This window comes from Eublepharis macularius, chromosome 13 (assembly GCF_028583425.1).
Source record: "Eublepharis macularius isolate TG4126 chromosome 13, MPM_Emac_v1.0, whole genome shotgun sequence".
Lineage (NCBI taxonomy): Eukaryota > Metazoa > Chordata > Lepidosauria > Squamata > Eublepharidae > Eublepharis > Eublepharis macularius.
Window position 1 is genome coordinate 46738277 of NC_072802.1, and position 14988 is coordinate 46753264.

Genomic DNA, 14988 nt, shown 5'->3' on the forward strand with positions numbered 1-14988 from the left:
TCTTATTCTGCTGAACAATAAGACAGGAAAATGGAGGGAGAAAGAAATAAAGAGAAGCAGTGGTGATGAGACAATTCCACAAATACCCAGCTGTGGAGCAGACATGACTGGAAGGGCCCTCTTCCCTCTTAGGCCCTCTTCAGCTTAAGCTAGCTCAACTAATTAGCACACTGACTGCTGAGCGAGTGGGAGGAGTTACGTCAACCTTGATTCCTCCCTCCACCCACAGAGAAGAATGAGCCTTGGAAAAAATGCATAACAGATCCATCTCAGAAAGGAAGTTCAGTCCTGGTAAGGCCACTAGGACAAATGGCAAAGAATTAAAGAGAGGAAATTAACGATATTCCACAACAGCAGCGTTGTCCCCAACATGGCACCCAACAACAATTTTCCTGGTGCCCACATGCTTTTAGAAAGTGGTTGGGGCCAGTTAGGGCTGTTCACAGCAGGATTTCTGATTAGACTGGAGATCCAATTGGTTGTGCAGATTAAGATAACATTTCAGCAGCATCTGCCATCACAGTGTTGGTTGTATTCTCTCGCTGTTCTCCTTCCCAGTATATTTTTAAAATTATCCTTCTTCTCCCCTGCATTTGGGCTTCCTATGTGTGTGACTCAGCCTCTTGCAGCAGCCATTTTGCAGTTACACCCACTACCCAGTGTCAAAATTCCAAAGGTGCCACAGGCTTAGAAAGGTTGGGGACCTCTGTCCTAGGCAGGACAGTCAAGTAGCTTACATGATTGATGTGGCGGGAGTGGAGAAAAGGGCAGCTGAAACAGACAGATAAGGTAGCCTATCTGGAAAAAAAATACAAGTGGGCAGCAAATGGAAAGGCAGAGTCTAGTTTTAAGTCTATTTATAGAGTGAGAATCTGGAAATTCCAGGTGACTCACCCATATGGAGGACAATTGCTTTGTCTGGGCAGTACATGCACCTTTGATACCACAACAAAGCCATAATAAAAGTCATACACTAGTGCACCAACATCATCATCCACATATTTGGATGTAATCACATGATTTTGTTTTTCCTGCCACACAACATCTTTCAATTCACCACGGATGGAATTTACATACAATTGGGTCTTGTGAAAGGGATCTGAACACACTGAACTCCTGTGTCATAAAGCAAACATTAAGCACTGAGAAACATTCTCTTTGCCATTCTGGTGACTCAAAAGACCAATCAATTTGCACTGCTTCTCTCCCCTGCCCTTTTCTTTTGCTGGGCGCTGACCGGTTGGCCACTCGGTGGAAATCATTCCCTCCCTCCCCAGATCTCCATACAACTCCTCTTTATCATTATTATTTTAAAATGAGAGAAGGGTCATCATAACACCATGACTCTCATACTGCTCTATTGTGAAATCAAGACTGCAAATTCATAACCTTGTAAATTGTGCCCACAAATTACATTTTCAACATCTGACTAACTCTTTGTCGTTAAGAAAGCCTGAAACAAGCCCCAAGCAACTGAGCATCCAACCCCCCCTTTTTTAATTAGGAGAGAGTCGCAATGCTGTGATGTTTGTACATTCCATCCCTTTAAGCACAATGTCCATCTTGTTCCATGATGGCAATCCACATTCCCTACTGATCACGTCTTGGGTTTATTTTTTTAATTTCCTTTCTTTAAAACCAGGGCTCTTGTTCATGGTGATTTGGAAACAGAGCTGGGTTACTCATCTCAAGAATCCACTTTCCCCATCCCAGAACAGGGTCACATGATGTGAAGAGGCCAATGAGAATGCCATTTTGTTTGGGCAGCAGCATTTTAACATTTTGCTCTGCAGAGAGGCACAGTTATGCGCCAAGCAGACAATTCAAACCACACCAGAGCAATCTGCCAGCAGCTAATGGAACAAGTATGAAAAGTACTTTGTAGGTTTCTCCCCAGAACTCTGCCATCAATTGCCTCTGGGCATACTGAGTTCTCCAACTCCTGCACTGAAATTTTAAAAAAAATAGTGATGTTGGTTCTAGCCTCCACAAAAGGCAGCTTCAAACAGACTGAGACAAAGTTTATATAGTTTGCTGCACTTCCTGGCACTGAGTAAGCAGGGTATGCAAGGTGGCAGCAGCAGCAAGCCTTCCAACAGAAGCTGGAAAGAAGCAGCAAACGGCAAGGCACCAACACTATTGCCCAAAACTCTAGTAGATAGTGCTGCAAGTTCTTTCTTTTCTTCGCCAATATACCTCTGGAAGCAAGGCAAGCAGGGCACCCACATTGCTGATACTGCCTACTTTACTGACACAGACACACATCACTGGGGAGCCTGCTCCTTCCATCGAAGCATGGCATCTCTGCCACCATTAATGTTTCTGTGGGTGCAGGTGTCAATAAAATCAGCAGCTGCAGCAGAAGGGCTGACCGCCTTGGTTCTAAGTGAGCTGTCCCAGCAACTGCCTCACCTTACCAACTCAGGATGTTGACAATGCAGAAGTGGGCAGACCTTGCCCTACTCCATTCTTTTCCCTTTTTAGACAAATGGTGGCAGATCACTGCCATTATGTTTGGAATCTGGTAACTGTATGGACACCAGTCATTATTTCTGGACACTAGCACCACTGCTGAGCAAAAAAAGAATTGGATTTTTGGCTGCGTTGTTTCATAACATCAGGAGCTGGAAAGGATGGCTCCTAAAACCTGTGTGCACTCAAGGAAGCTAATGCGGTTATGGAAACACAATGCTGCATGAATTCTTAGGTGGAGAATGTTTTGGTTTATCTTCACACCATGATTCTCAGCACAGCTGGAAACATGCTCACATGTGGCAACAGGAGCCCCTTGCAGACAACTCCTGCACAGAGAGCCAAAGGCAAGCACCCACCTGGATTTGGCCTTTGCCCATGAGTCTATCCGTTGTCTCTCCATCTTCTTTGGTGAGCTTGGATTTGTTGTAGCATTTCTCGTAGCACAAGAGCCGCAAGGTCTGCGAGCCTTCCAGCTCAATCTCAAATTCCTGCAGGGCACAGGAGGAGAGTAAGGTCACCAAGGGAGCAATAAGGAAACCAACCTTCTGCTTAAATCTACTGGTTGCTTTTCCCACAGGTGGGCTGTGCCCTTCCTTGAGGATAGCAGGCAGGCTATGGTTGACTGACATATTCTTATCCTTACCAGAGGGAAGCACACTCCTATCTTCTTCAGGAAAGGTACTAAAGGGTGAATGATTTCTAAAAATATTTGATGAACGAAATCAACACAACAGAGCTCTAAACATGCCCTATGTACTGCCACAACAACCGAACAGCCACAAGATAGCAACAGAGGCAAGCTGTCTAACTGCTTGTGCCTCCAAAGTAGAACACTCTGCTCTCTTCTGCTCAATGATCCTTCATAGAAGATGCTTCAGGGGCCTGGGGTGGGGGGTGCAGCCAGAGCAACAATGTGAAAAAGACCAGAGCTTTTGTTTTCATCTTTCCACTTATATCATTATGTACAAAATGCAGCCATCTGCTTCTCGGACTCACTGTGAGCTCCTCTTGACTTGAGCAAAGAATTTATGCACAGGCCAATCCCAAATCAAAATCCAACAACATAGCCAGCCATCCTCAACACATGCAGAAAAGTTCTTCTGCGCAGGATTCAGCTAAATGAACAGGAGGTACAAAAGAGCATCACCCAAAATTGGATACATGAAATGGGTTCTCTTAACTTTTCAAATACGATGGCCTAATGTGACTGTGCAAAGACTCTACCAGAAACAAACTAGCCTGGAAAAATGAAATTCCTTAGCTCTTAAAACTGTCCATCTTATCAGAACCATGCCATAGAAGCCTTCCTTCCACTGGAATCAGAGAGCTCCTCCTTCTGATGGCCCACACAAGGAGAAAGTATTTGCAGCTGAAACAAACAAGCTGACTGATTAACTGGCTGCCACTTCTCCAATGGGCAGAAGGGCACCCCAGAATGCCACTCTCACTCACCTCATTCCAATTGGGCTCGGTTGTGTCTCTGTAGACTCTCGTTTTGGCCTTGTTTACAAAATACCCAAAGGAATCCACTTCTAATGTGCAGTACAGGTCTAGAGAAAAGAGGGTAAAGCAGCAGCACTTTGAATACAATTGCTAATCCCTCTTACAGTTTTGCTGGTCATTGTCTGACTGTGTTGGTCACTTTCAGGGTCATTACAGCAGCCATCTGCTTTTTTCTTTGCAACCTGCAGCTTGATTCAGGCCCCTGAAGTTTCCAGTCATGCAAGTACCTTTTCTCTGGACTGTGAAGATTAATTTTTGAGGGAAGGCAAGTTGATAGATAATCAAGGGACTAGGTGGAGAGCGCATTCCCTCTTTAAGGCTATGAGTCTTACCCAATGCCTGCATAAAGGGTGTGTAGTGCAGGATGGGGTCCTGGTATGTTACTGGAATTTTTTTTCTTTATGTTTTTATTGTTGATATGGATACCATCAGGTATTTTTCCATGGGCTACCTTGAGCCCTTGGAAGAAATGGTAGGCTTTAAGTATTTGAATGGACTTTTGTTCGGAGCTACTGGGCAGTGTCGTTGGCTAGTCATGGTACAGAATAGTTATTCTAGCTCTGTGTGTTCACTGCACATACATGCACCTACAACTCACTCGAACTCTGTTTGAAGCCGCTAGCTGAATGGACAATGACATTCAGGAATCCATAGAGACCAGGAGATTCATCATCTGTATTTGAAAAAGCACAGAAAGTTTGTTGTAAGGGAGACAGGGAAGAAAGAAGCATTTCCCCAAAATTTGTCAGTATAGCAAGAATTACATTTTTGTATTTTGTTCTGAACGCTGTCAAGCATGTTTTTCCCGAATGTGACTGACTTAAATGTGCTCTGCTTTCATTTGGGAAAGGCTCTCCTTCTTCCCTGGAGCAATAATAAAACGATGCCGAGATCAGGGACCTGAGCAATGCACAGCCCTTGTCTTTGTTTAATGCTGCAGCAGTCCTGAGAAGGAAGGCACTGCTTTTCTTCATACAACAGATAAGGAACTGAAGCTATCCCGTAAGTATATGATTAGAATCAGTCCTTTCAACTCAAGTCCGGCATCAGGATCCACTAGACTGGACTTCCTCTCAACTGCTTCTATATTTTCCTGTAGATCTGGATTTTCCTAGGCCTTTTAAATTTTCTGTGTCATCATATATTCCCCACTTAATTAAGACAAACGAAGCCCTCTTTTAAAAGGTAACTGGATTGTAAGTAAAAATGCCCATTTTTTTTTTAAATATACTTTACAAGTGTCCAAAGGCAAGTCTAATAAAGTCCCACAGCTGTCAAGGTTTGGGGCTAAACTTTGAACGCTGCTGTTTCACACACACCTCCACAAAACTATCACTCTGTTGTACCAAAAACTAATTTTACTTTGTGTACAAGGCGAAGGAATGGTGATATAACAGAGCATTCCTTTTTCAGCAAGGATCACCGTGACCTGAGGAACCTCTTAGTACTGTGAAGACCCAATGCCAGGCACAACCATGGCAGGTTGTAGACTCCACACAGTACTCCACTCAACTGTGGAAACACCCTGCTGCTGCTATCATAGGCCAAGATACTAGGGCTAGGTGTGATGGTGGATAATGGAGGCATACTTACCTTCTTTGTTGATCGTGAGGGGGATGTGATGCACAGTTTGAAGCTTCACACAGGAATTTGTCAGCATTTGAAGCTCCACCGATGTCAGTGAGAAGCTTTTGAAGCCTGAAATTCAGAAAGAATGAATGCTTTGAAAAAATAGTAAATGGGATCCACTTGGAACACTTGGAAGCTTAGAAAGAGATCAAGTTGCAAGCAAAGATGTAAAGACTCCTAAAAATTTGGAGGTTCAGAAAAAATCAAATCAAGGAGTGACTATATATGGACCTTGATATATGTCACAACATCAACATCTCTTATAAAGCAAGGCTGGAATCCTAGTGGCTCCATGGAACTCCACGGGACTCACTTCCAAGTACAGTAGGCATAACAGCAGGACTGCCAGGGTAACTATACTGAAAATCAATATATCCCAAAACTCAACATTTCTGTATTGTATTTGTATTCAGTACCAGCTCAATCATACATCCCTGAAAATACTAACATACTTCAAAGATTATTTCTCTAGTCAGTGGTTTGGTTCAAATGCAAAAGCATCATGATGTCTAGAAGATCTTCAGACTTGCAGTTACAGTTTTTTCCCAGCCCGATACTATGTGTACAGCTAGGTAATTAGATATTCCAGGTTCACAGCAAACAATAGTTTACCATTTCCTGTGTTTTGCACTGCAGCAGGATTCCAAATGGCAGTTTATTTCTAGCTTGGAATCCTGATTTACAGGGGAAGCATAAACTATCACTTTATCTAATTCTGATCCTTAACAGGTGGCTCAAATATCCACACAGTGGGGACAGGGAAAAATAGGAGAGATTTTTCTACAAGCTTGAGGGAAGCCCCAGGTTTGCAGAAAATCTGAAGTCTTAAAACACACACACAGAGCGGAGAGGTTAAATCCCCCAAACAGAAGCTTAACTGCAGGCTGAGCAAACTGGGGCTTTGCTTGCACCATTTCCCTTTAAGTAAGAATAAAGGTGTTCCCCTCTCCTTTACTCCAGCTTAAAGGGAAAAGCCCCAGAAGCTCCACACTGTATTTGGGAACAGCATGACGCTGTGTGGAAGTCCCCCTCCCCACCCCCAAAAGGGTGTATGCTGTGTTCCCCTTGAGAAAAAAAATCCCCACATGGAAGCAGCCAATCACTGGTTTCCAGTTGTAGACAGAGGTGGGAATAATTTGGTTTGCCAAGCCAATTATGAATTGAAGTGGAACGGGAAGAGGAGACTTATCAGAACACGAGGAAGTCAGCCACCCACACACAACACAAGAGCATGTTTGTCTTTAGCAAACAGAAGGAGATGCCACAAGGATGGTCCCTAATTTCAAACCCCCCAGGATGCCGCTCAACTCCACCCCTGGAAGTCAGAACTCTTCACATACATTTTTTCTGCTGCTCCCGGATGATCTCTCGCCACTCTGCTCGTTCGTAGTCTGAGGAGATGAGGAACGTGTAGCTCTGAGTGCCCCAGGAAAGACAGAGAACCAAGATTTAATTTTCTTATTCTGCAGATCTTATTTAACAGCTCCATTATATCACTATAAATCCAGACCCCCCCTGGGGGGGGGATGACAAGCACTGCCAGTTCAAATCTCCACAACTACTGACAATAATTTCTTGCTGGATTGTTTCTTTTAAGGGATCTGGTAGTTCAGCAGAACCATTTCAGTCTACTGTTGACTTTCCAGGGAGGTTGAAATACTCTTCTACTGGTTTCTGAGAATGCTTCTATTTTCAATGTGTCACTCTTTGTTTGCAGACATTCTCCAGCTTTGACCGTGAAAATGACAAAAAAGGCATTGCTGGCCCATTATACCATATATCACATTAGAGGCTGTGCTGCTGAAAGGGCCCTTGATGGTTTGGCTGATGTTTTGGTCCCTATGATAGTGGATACAGGGACAGAGCCGGCACTAGAATTTGTTGAAGGACTATTCCCTCAATTTGTATTTCTACTGGCTAGTCCATTGTTCTGGCAAGTAATTGCTTTAGATTGGGGGGGGGGCGCTCCTTGCAAGCAAAGACTGGCCAACCTTCCCACAAGGCCTATGAGAAAGAAGGATCATCTTCCAGGAGAATGATATACTGCAGAAGTTTTAAGTTTGGAACAGCAGGTGACAACCAGTCACGTTCCATCGTCTTACTTGGTCCGCCTGTTGTGTCTAATCCATCTGGGCCTAGCCCTGTCAACTGCAAAAAACTAATTCATCACAATTGTCCCTTGCTAGAAATAACACTTTCAAAGCCTCACTTGTAGAGCAACATCCCCAGCCTAGACCTGGGCACGAAAGAAGGCAAACCAGGAACTTCAGTCAGTAGCTACTGTTATGAACCCCTCACTAAAAATGCCGTTAAGGACAATATGCTGCACCTATAAAATAAGAGGCAAATAAACACAGCAGCACCAGGTGCCCATGCCAGTGTTAGGAGAGGGAAGGTCCAGGGCTTTGCAAAATCGGTTGCAAAAATTCCAATCTTGATTCCTAGCGACTATGAAAGAGTACTAAAATACAAATTGCTGCATACATTAAGGAAGTTGAAATTACATGGAAATAGTGTCTTATTTCTTATTAATGTTACATGTACAAAAAAAACCTCTTCCTTTTTTCACATGCGTACATAATTTTATTTGATACTTTGGGACTTTCTACCCTAGGGCAGGGAGGAAAAAACAAAATCAGTCACGTAGGAATTCCTACACATAGGAATTCGTTCCATGTTCAGGTCTTTTCAACACTGTTATCTACTGTACTTCCTCCCAGGAGAACCACCCCAGTGGTGAGAACCTCAAGGAACTGGGTGGAGCAGAGGCAGCAACCAGCCCCTTCCCTTGAGGCTGGAAGAGCAGTGATAGTTATGAGACAGAGACAAGGGGAGTACAGTAAAAAAAAGTACTATTTGGATCCAAATATCAGGAATCCTATAAATATTCTATATTCTTAATATTCAGATCCAATTCACTATTCAGATCAAATTTTATTCAGGAATACCAAATATATTTGAATAATATTCCCTATGGGGGAAACTATCCAGGGGCTGGGGGGTGGGCTCTTTCAAGTACACATCATCAAAATATTAGGGGACCTAGTCCTTTCTGTCCCCTAAAGATCCCCCAAAATTTCAGGAAGACTGAACCCAGAGGTCCAATTCTATGTGCCCCACCAGAACCAAACTAAATGCATATTGGGACAGGGAGGGCATGAAAGGATGAGCCGGTGCTAGACTCTCGTGGTCCTTTCTTATGTGCCCAGGGTAGTGCTGATTGCCACTTTGGGGTCAGGAAGGAATTTCCTCCAGGCCAGATTAGCTGGGTACCCTGGAGGCTTTTTACCTTCCTCTGGGCATAGAGCAGTGGTCACTGGGGGAGGTGAGGGGGAGAAATATCTGTAAATTTCCTGCATTGTGCAGGGAGTTGTAATAGATGACCCTTGGGGTCCCTTCCAGCTCTATGTTTCTATGAAGTAAGGGAACACCAAACCAGAGAATCCCACCAGAACCAATGTCAAACCAGAAAATCTCACCAGAACTTAACTGAAGCAAGGGACATGGTTGCAAGCCCAACAGAAGCAACACCAACTAGAAAACCATTGTCAAACCAGAGAATTTCACCAGAACCAAACTGAAGCAAGAACACTTGCAAGCCCAACTGAAACAACATCAAAACAGAGAATCTTAGGAAGCCTGCAAAAAAAAAAAGGTGGGGGGGGGCACTCACCCACATGGCAAATCTCACTCCCTTGAGAGATATTTTGCAGTGGCCGAAACTTCCAGATCAGTTTCACTTGCTGCAATCTATCCTCGAGGTTATGCTTTTTGCCCCACAAGATACACAACTAAAGTATCTATGATTTAGAGGGCAGAGGCACAGTGTATATTCAGCTTCAAGTCATGCCATAGGACTAGAGATCTGCTCTTGAACACAGACTTGCAAAAGAAAAAAATGTAACATATGAACCCAGCTAGAGAAGGTTTGGAGATTGAACCATAGCTCAGAAGAGACACATCTCCACTACACATCTACATCAGTCTTAACAGCATCTCACACCCTTAGGCAATATCAACGGGACGGGTACATTTAAGAATCTTAGAACTTTTACTGAACTTCAATCCCCAGGATTCTTTAATGAAAGCAAAGAAAACTAAATCAGCTTCAAACTGGTTTAAAGTGTTAGAGGTGAGAATGCAGGATCCCTGATTCAGACCCTGGAATTTCTGATTTAAGCAACAGGATAAGCAGGAAAAACACCCTGTCAAGAAACTAGCTTGCTTAGTTCTTTTCTTGTTTCCATCAATCATTCTGAATTAGGCTTTTGGCCTAGCTAAAATAATATACATGTTTATTACTCTCTTTCTTTATACGCCCCCCCTCCCCTTCCGACTTTGAAGCCTGAGGCCAAGATGGCACTGCCGGCTCTCAGCCTGGTAAGACAGAGCCTTGCCTCTGCAGGTGCTAAATTCTCAAGGACAGAACTTTAGGGAGACCGACTCTGGTATCCCAGTTAATTAACCCAAGACCTCATGGGAGTAGAGTAATGAATTCTTCTCTTTCACCTGTGAGGGTTGGTTACTGCAGAACCACTATCGCAGGTTTGGTTCCTTTTAATTGGCTATATGGTTATGGCTTACAGTAGGCAGCTCGCCTTTAAAAAATGTCTTTTAGTTTGCTCTTTGTTCCCTCTAGGTTCCTTCTTGGTTACCCTTGGGGTCCCTTTTGTCCCTTTGTTTGGATCCACTCTGGCCTGAAGGATCAACCTTTTTCTATGAAGACTATGCGGTAGTGGAGTCCTATAGCCAGCATCTTTTTGGTTTTGTCTCTTGGACTTGGCATCTTCAAGACCCATTGAACTTTGTGTTCTGCCTGAAGGTAACGTCTGGATTAAGCTATAGGTTTCTAGTGTGTTTGTCTAGCTATTTAGTCTTTGTTATTTTGCTTCTCCTGTTGCACACTCCTGTGTGTGTTTATAATTTGGCTTATTTCACTTCCTTTAATAAATTCTATTAGCTATATTTTGTGGCTTATTCATTTACTGCTTCAATCTTAATCTAGTGCCTTGGCCAATTTTCCATACGCTACCCAAGTAATTTGTCTCTGGACTCAGCCTGCAGAATGCCTACCCTGCAAGGTTGACTCCAGTTTGCTTACTGCCCAGATGGCTTGAGGCTTGCCTCTAGGTCTCAAGCTGTGGGCTAGTTAGAGGAGCTGGGGGTGGCTGCTGCCCTGGCAAGTGAGGATCACTTTCCAATTTTATATTTTTACTCTTGCCACCCCTGGGAAAGTTGGCAGCCCTTCTGGGGGATCCTAGCTACAGCTGCCCCTGTTTTTTCTATACACCCTATCCAACATCCTCATAGCCAATCAGGACGGACAGTCCTAGATGGTGGGGGCCACTCTGATCCCTCCATCCATGTTATCATCTACTGTATTTCCAGAGGATTCTGAAGACTGGGTGCGCCTGGGAGGGCTTCACTTTTGCCCTGCTACCACCACTAAGGTTGACACCAGAGGGCATCGGTTTTCTGGCATACCCCTTTGGCCTGGGACATGAAAGTCTACAGGCTTATTCTACTGTGGAAACTGTACATGTGGACATCAATCTACTTATATGTCTGCTTGGACTTAAAGTAGTGTGGCTGAAATTCTTGGAGGGGGGGAGCCAACAGACTGACCTCCTCTATGATATTAACCATGCATATTATAACCAAGTACATCAAGGGAACCTATGAAGCCAGTACTGAACATTCCTGGTCACTACCATCAGCCTACTGCACCTACTTTCTTGGTTACTGTGCTTAGAAGTCCCCAAGGCCCCTCACCTTGCCATTCCGATTGTGCACTCGGAAAGCCATGTTGGGAGACATCAGTAGAAGCATGGATTCCTGCTCTGAAAGCTTCTTTTTCAACCTTTCAATATTCTTGCTACCCTTGTTGGCCCTCTGGTGAAAGAAAAGCAAGAGAATACATATGAATAGGGCATTCTACTTCCCACCATTCGATAGATATATAACCCAGTATTCAGAAGCATATATCAGCATTTAAATTTCCTTAAAGCTTGTCTGTCGCTCTCACTGTTGCCAAGATACATTTGAAATTCAGCAGAATGCTCTATTTGTTATTTGGGGGGGGGGGTTGTCCTGCAAAAGGGGAGAGTGCAATCAGGAGAGTTAGCATAGCATAGTAGCTAGAAGACCAAGCTCTGAACAGGCAAGTCCCTGGTTCAAATCTAACCTCAGCCACAGAACTTAGCCACTTGTCTGACAATCTCTCTCATCTTATGTTTATATCACAAGTTTGTTGGAAAGACTGTTCAGAAGTGCGCAAGCAATATAAAATGTGCTATTATATAAATGTCTATCTTTACTTTTTCTCGTTGGATGTCGCTTTTGAGCTGAGAAATCTTGATTTTCATGGCATCCAGTTCTTCGTCTGGCACAAGCGACATGTTTTGCACTGCCTCTGAATCATCAACAGTCTGGAAGCTGAGGTCCGAAAGTGGTATGTACCATTTACAGTCATACTGTTGGCTTTTCCTGCAAAGACAGAGGGTTAGCAAGCTGGTCCTCTACTCACCTTTAGGTATTCTTAGCATTGCAGCTTTGCAAGACAGTGCTGTTGCCACAGCTAAGCCTGAAAACAGCTTTCAGTCTGGGTCATATACATTCAGATAGACATGCAAACGCTGCAAGATCCATATGCAGATGCTGGGCTTTGTAATTCCTCCCTCTTCTTCTGCAGATGTGCATATCAACATCTTGAGAAGACCCATCCCCCAAAACTTAACATCTTTGCAGTATTTTGAAAGCCTTTTAGGGGCTCTTCACATATTTTTCCCCAAATGGATATTAATACCCTGTCACGCCGCGGAGCGCCCCCTGGCGGTTGTGGCGACGGGTCTGGGGGGGGCTGGTCCCCGCGGGTCCGTCCTGGGGCCTCGGTGGGGCGAAAGGGGGGGGTACTCAGGGCGTCGGAGGCTCCTTCCCAGGCGGCCTCAGACTCTCGGGCGGCCCTTGTCTGCACCGGTGGCACCGGCCAGCACGTGGCTCCACCCGGGCCAGCTGCCCCTGTACTGTTCAGGGCAGTCTGGCCTCCTTCACCAGCGTCAAGTGCACCTCTCTCTCACTCCGTGCATTCACCACTCTCCTTCCTTCCTCCTCGACCTGCCTCCGGAGCCTCCTTAAATCCCCTTTTCCTCCCCCCGCCTCAGTTCCACCCCCGCTCCCAGGACCCTCCTCCCAGCGTCATGCCCACCACCTGGGCCACCTGTGGCCACGCCCAATTCACCCACCTCCCCTTGCCCCATTGGTGGGGAGTCTGCAGGGTTGCCTCGCCCCCCTCTGGCTCCCCCAGCCTATTGCCTCCTTCCCTCACTGGGGTTGGCCGCCTCCGCCTCCCCCTGCGTAGCTCGGGCCGTTTAGTGGGCTCCTGGTTGGCTCTCCCGTCCTGGGTGAGCCAGCCCTTTCCCCCGCCCCGCAGCCTTTGGCCGCTGCCCGTGCGGGCGTCGGGCACCTGCGCCGGCGTCTGGCAGCCCCAGGCAGCCCCGCCCCGCCTCCGGCGGCCCTCTCCTGCTCCCGGCCTCCCTTGCCGCCGTCCCGCGGCTGCCCCGCTCCCCGGCGCTCCCGGGGCGCCTGGGTCCCTTGCCGCCGCCGCGGCCATCGGGGCGCCCGTGCTTTCTGCCGCCGCCGCGGCCTCCCGAGCGCCCGGGCTCTTCGCCGCCGCCGCGGCCTCTCGAGCGCCCGGGCTCTCCGCCGCCGCCGCGGCCTTTCGAGCGCCCGGGCTCTTCGCCGCCGCCGCGGCCTTTCGAGCGCCCGGGCTCGTCGCCGCCGCCGCAGCCCCTCGAGCGCCTGGGCTCGTCGCCGCCGCCGCGGCCTCTCGCCGTCCCCCGGCCCCTGGCTCGAGGTGCGTGGGGCCGGAGTCTCCGTCGGGGGGAGGGGGGGCGGCCAAAGTCCGAGGGCGCCTCGCCCGTCCTCGGACACACACACACCCCTTGGCGTTGCGCCGGGCGGTACCTCGCTGGTGAACATCCGGGACAGGAAGTCGGCGTTGGCGTTCAACTTCCCTGGGCGGTGCCAGATCGAAAAGCTGAAGGGGAGAAGAGACAGGTACCACCTTAGTACCCGGGCGTTGTGGTCTTTCAGGCGGGACATCCAGACTAAGGGGGCGTGGTCCGTCACGAGGGTAAAGGGGTTGTTGGTGAGGTAGTACTGCAACGTTCCGACAGCCCACTTGACCGCGAGGGCCTCCTTCTCTATGACGGCGTACTTTTGCTCGGCTGGTTGAAGTTTCCGGCTGACGAATAAGATCGGATGCTCCTGCCCGTTGTAGTCCTGTGACAGGACCGCCCCGAGGCCGCTATCGGAGGCGTCTGTCTGGAGGAGGAAGGGCCGGTCGAAGTCGGGGTTGCGCAACACGGGTGACCCTGCCAGAGCCGTCTTGAGGTCGTGGAAGGCTTGTAGCCGCTGGGATGTCCACTGGACTTGGTTGGGCTGGTCCTTCCGCAGGCAGTCCGTCAGGGGACTGGCCCTGCTAGCGTACTGGGGGATAAACTTGCTGTAGTAGCCTACCAGCCCTAGAAACCCCCTCAGCAGCTTCTTGGTCTTCGGCCGGGGGCACGCCTCCAGAGTGGACACCTTGTCCGGGAGGGGCCTCAACTGTCCCCGCCCCACGAGGAAGCCGAGGTATTTCAGTTCCTGGAATCCGAGTCGGCTTTTGGTGGGGTTGGCCCGTAGCCCTGCGCCGCGGAGGGCCTGCAGCACTTGGCGGAGGTGACGTAGGTGGGACTGCCAGTCGGGGCTGTAGATGAGGATGTCATCTATGTATGCTGTGGCGAACCCCTGGCACTGGGCGAGGGCCCGGTCGACCAGCCGCTGGAAAGTGGCGGCCGCCCCGTGCAGCCCAAAGGGCATAACTAGAAACTCGAACAGGCCCTGGGGCGTGGCGAAGGCGGTTTTCTCGCGGTCCCCGGGGGCCATGGGGACTTGCCAGTATCCCTTGGTGAGATCTAAGGCCAAGAGGTAGCGGGCGGCCCCCAGCTGGTCGATCAGCACGTCCGCCCGCGGCATGGGGTACGTGTCGAACTTGGCCACCTTGTTTACTTCTCGATAGTCGACGCAGAACCGAACGGAACCGTCTGGCTTCGGGACCAGGACAATAGGGCTGCGCCATTCGCTGTGCGAGGGCTGTATTACGCCCAATCGTAGCATCTCCTCTACTTCCCGGGCCACCGCCTCCCACTGTTTCCGAGGCAGGGGTCGCCACGTGGCCCGGGCGACCTGGCCGGGGTTCGTGGGGATGGTGTGTTCGGCCAGCCGGGTGCACCCCGGTCGAGTGGAGAAGCAGCCCGGCAAACTCTTCAGGAGGTCTTGCAGCTGCCGCCGTTGTATGGCCCCAGGGCGCCATCCAGGCGCGGCATGGTTTCCTCCGGCCGC

General features: G+C 48.1%; 1 protein-coding gene across 1 annotated transcript in view; it reads right to left on the bottom strand.

Moving 5' to 3' along the window:
* BCR (BCR activator of RhoGEF and GTPase) overlaps positions 1-14988 on the bottom strand; it is a 117373-nt gene that overhangs the window by 21657 nt on the left and 80728 nt on the right. Inside the window, exons 10-16 of the mRNA XM_054995976.1 lie at positions 11925-12093; positions 11380-11499; positions 6948-7023; positions 5572-5676; positions 4577-4651; positions 3928-4025; positions 2832-2963 (exon numbers count right to left, since the gene is read on the bottom strand). Of these exons, the coding sequence (XP_054851951.1) occupies positions 2832-2963; positions 3928-4025; positions 4577-4651; positions 5572-5676; positions 6948-7023; positions 11380-11499; positions 11925-12093 (775 nt within the window). The remainder of the gene's footprint in view (positions 1-2831; positions 2964-3927; positions 4026-4576; positions 4652-5571; positions 5677-6947; positions 7024-11379; positions 11500-11924; positions 12094-14988) is intronic.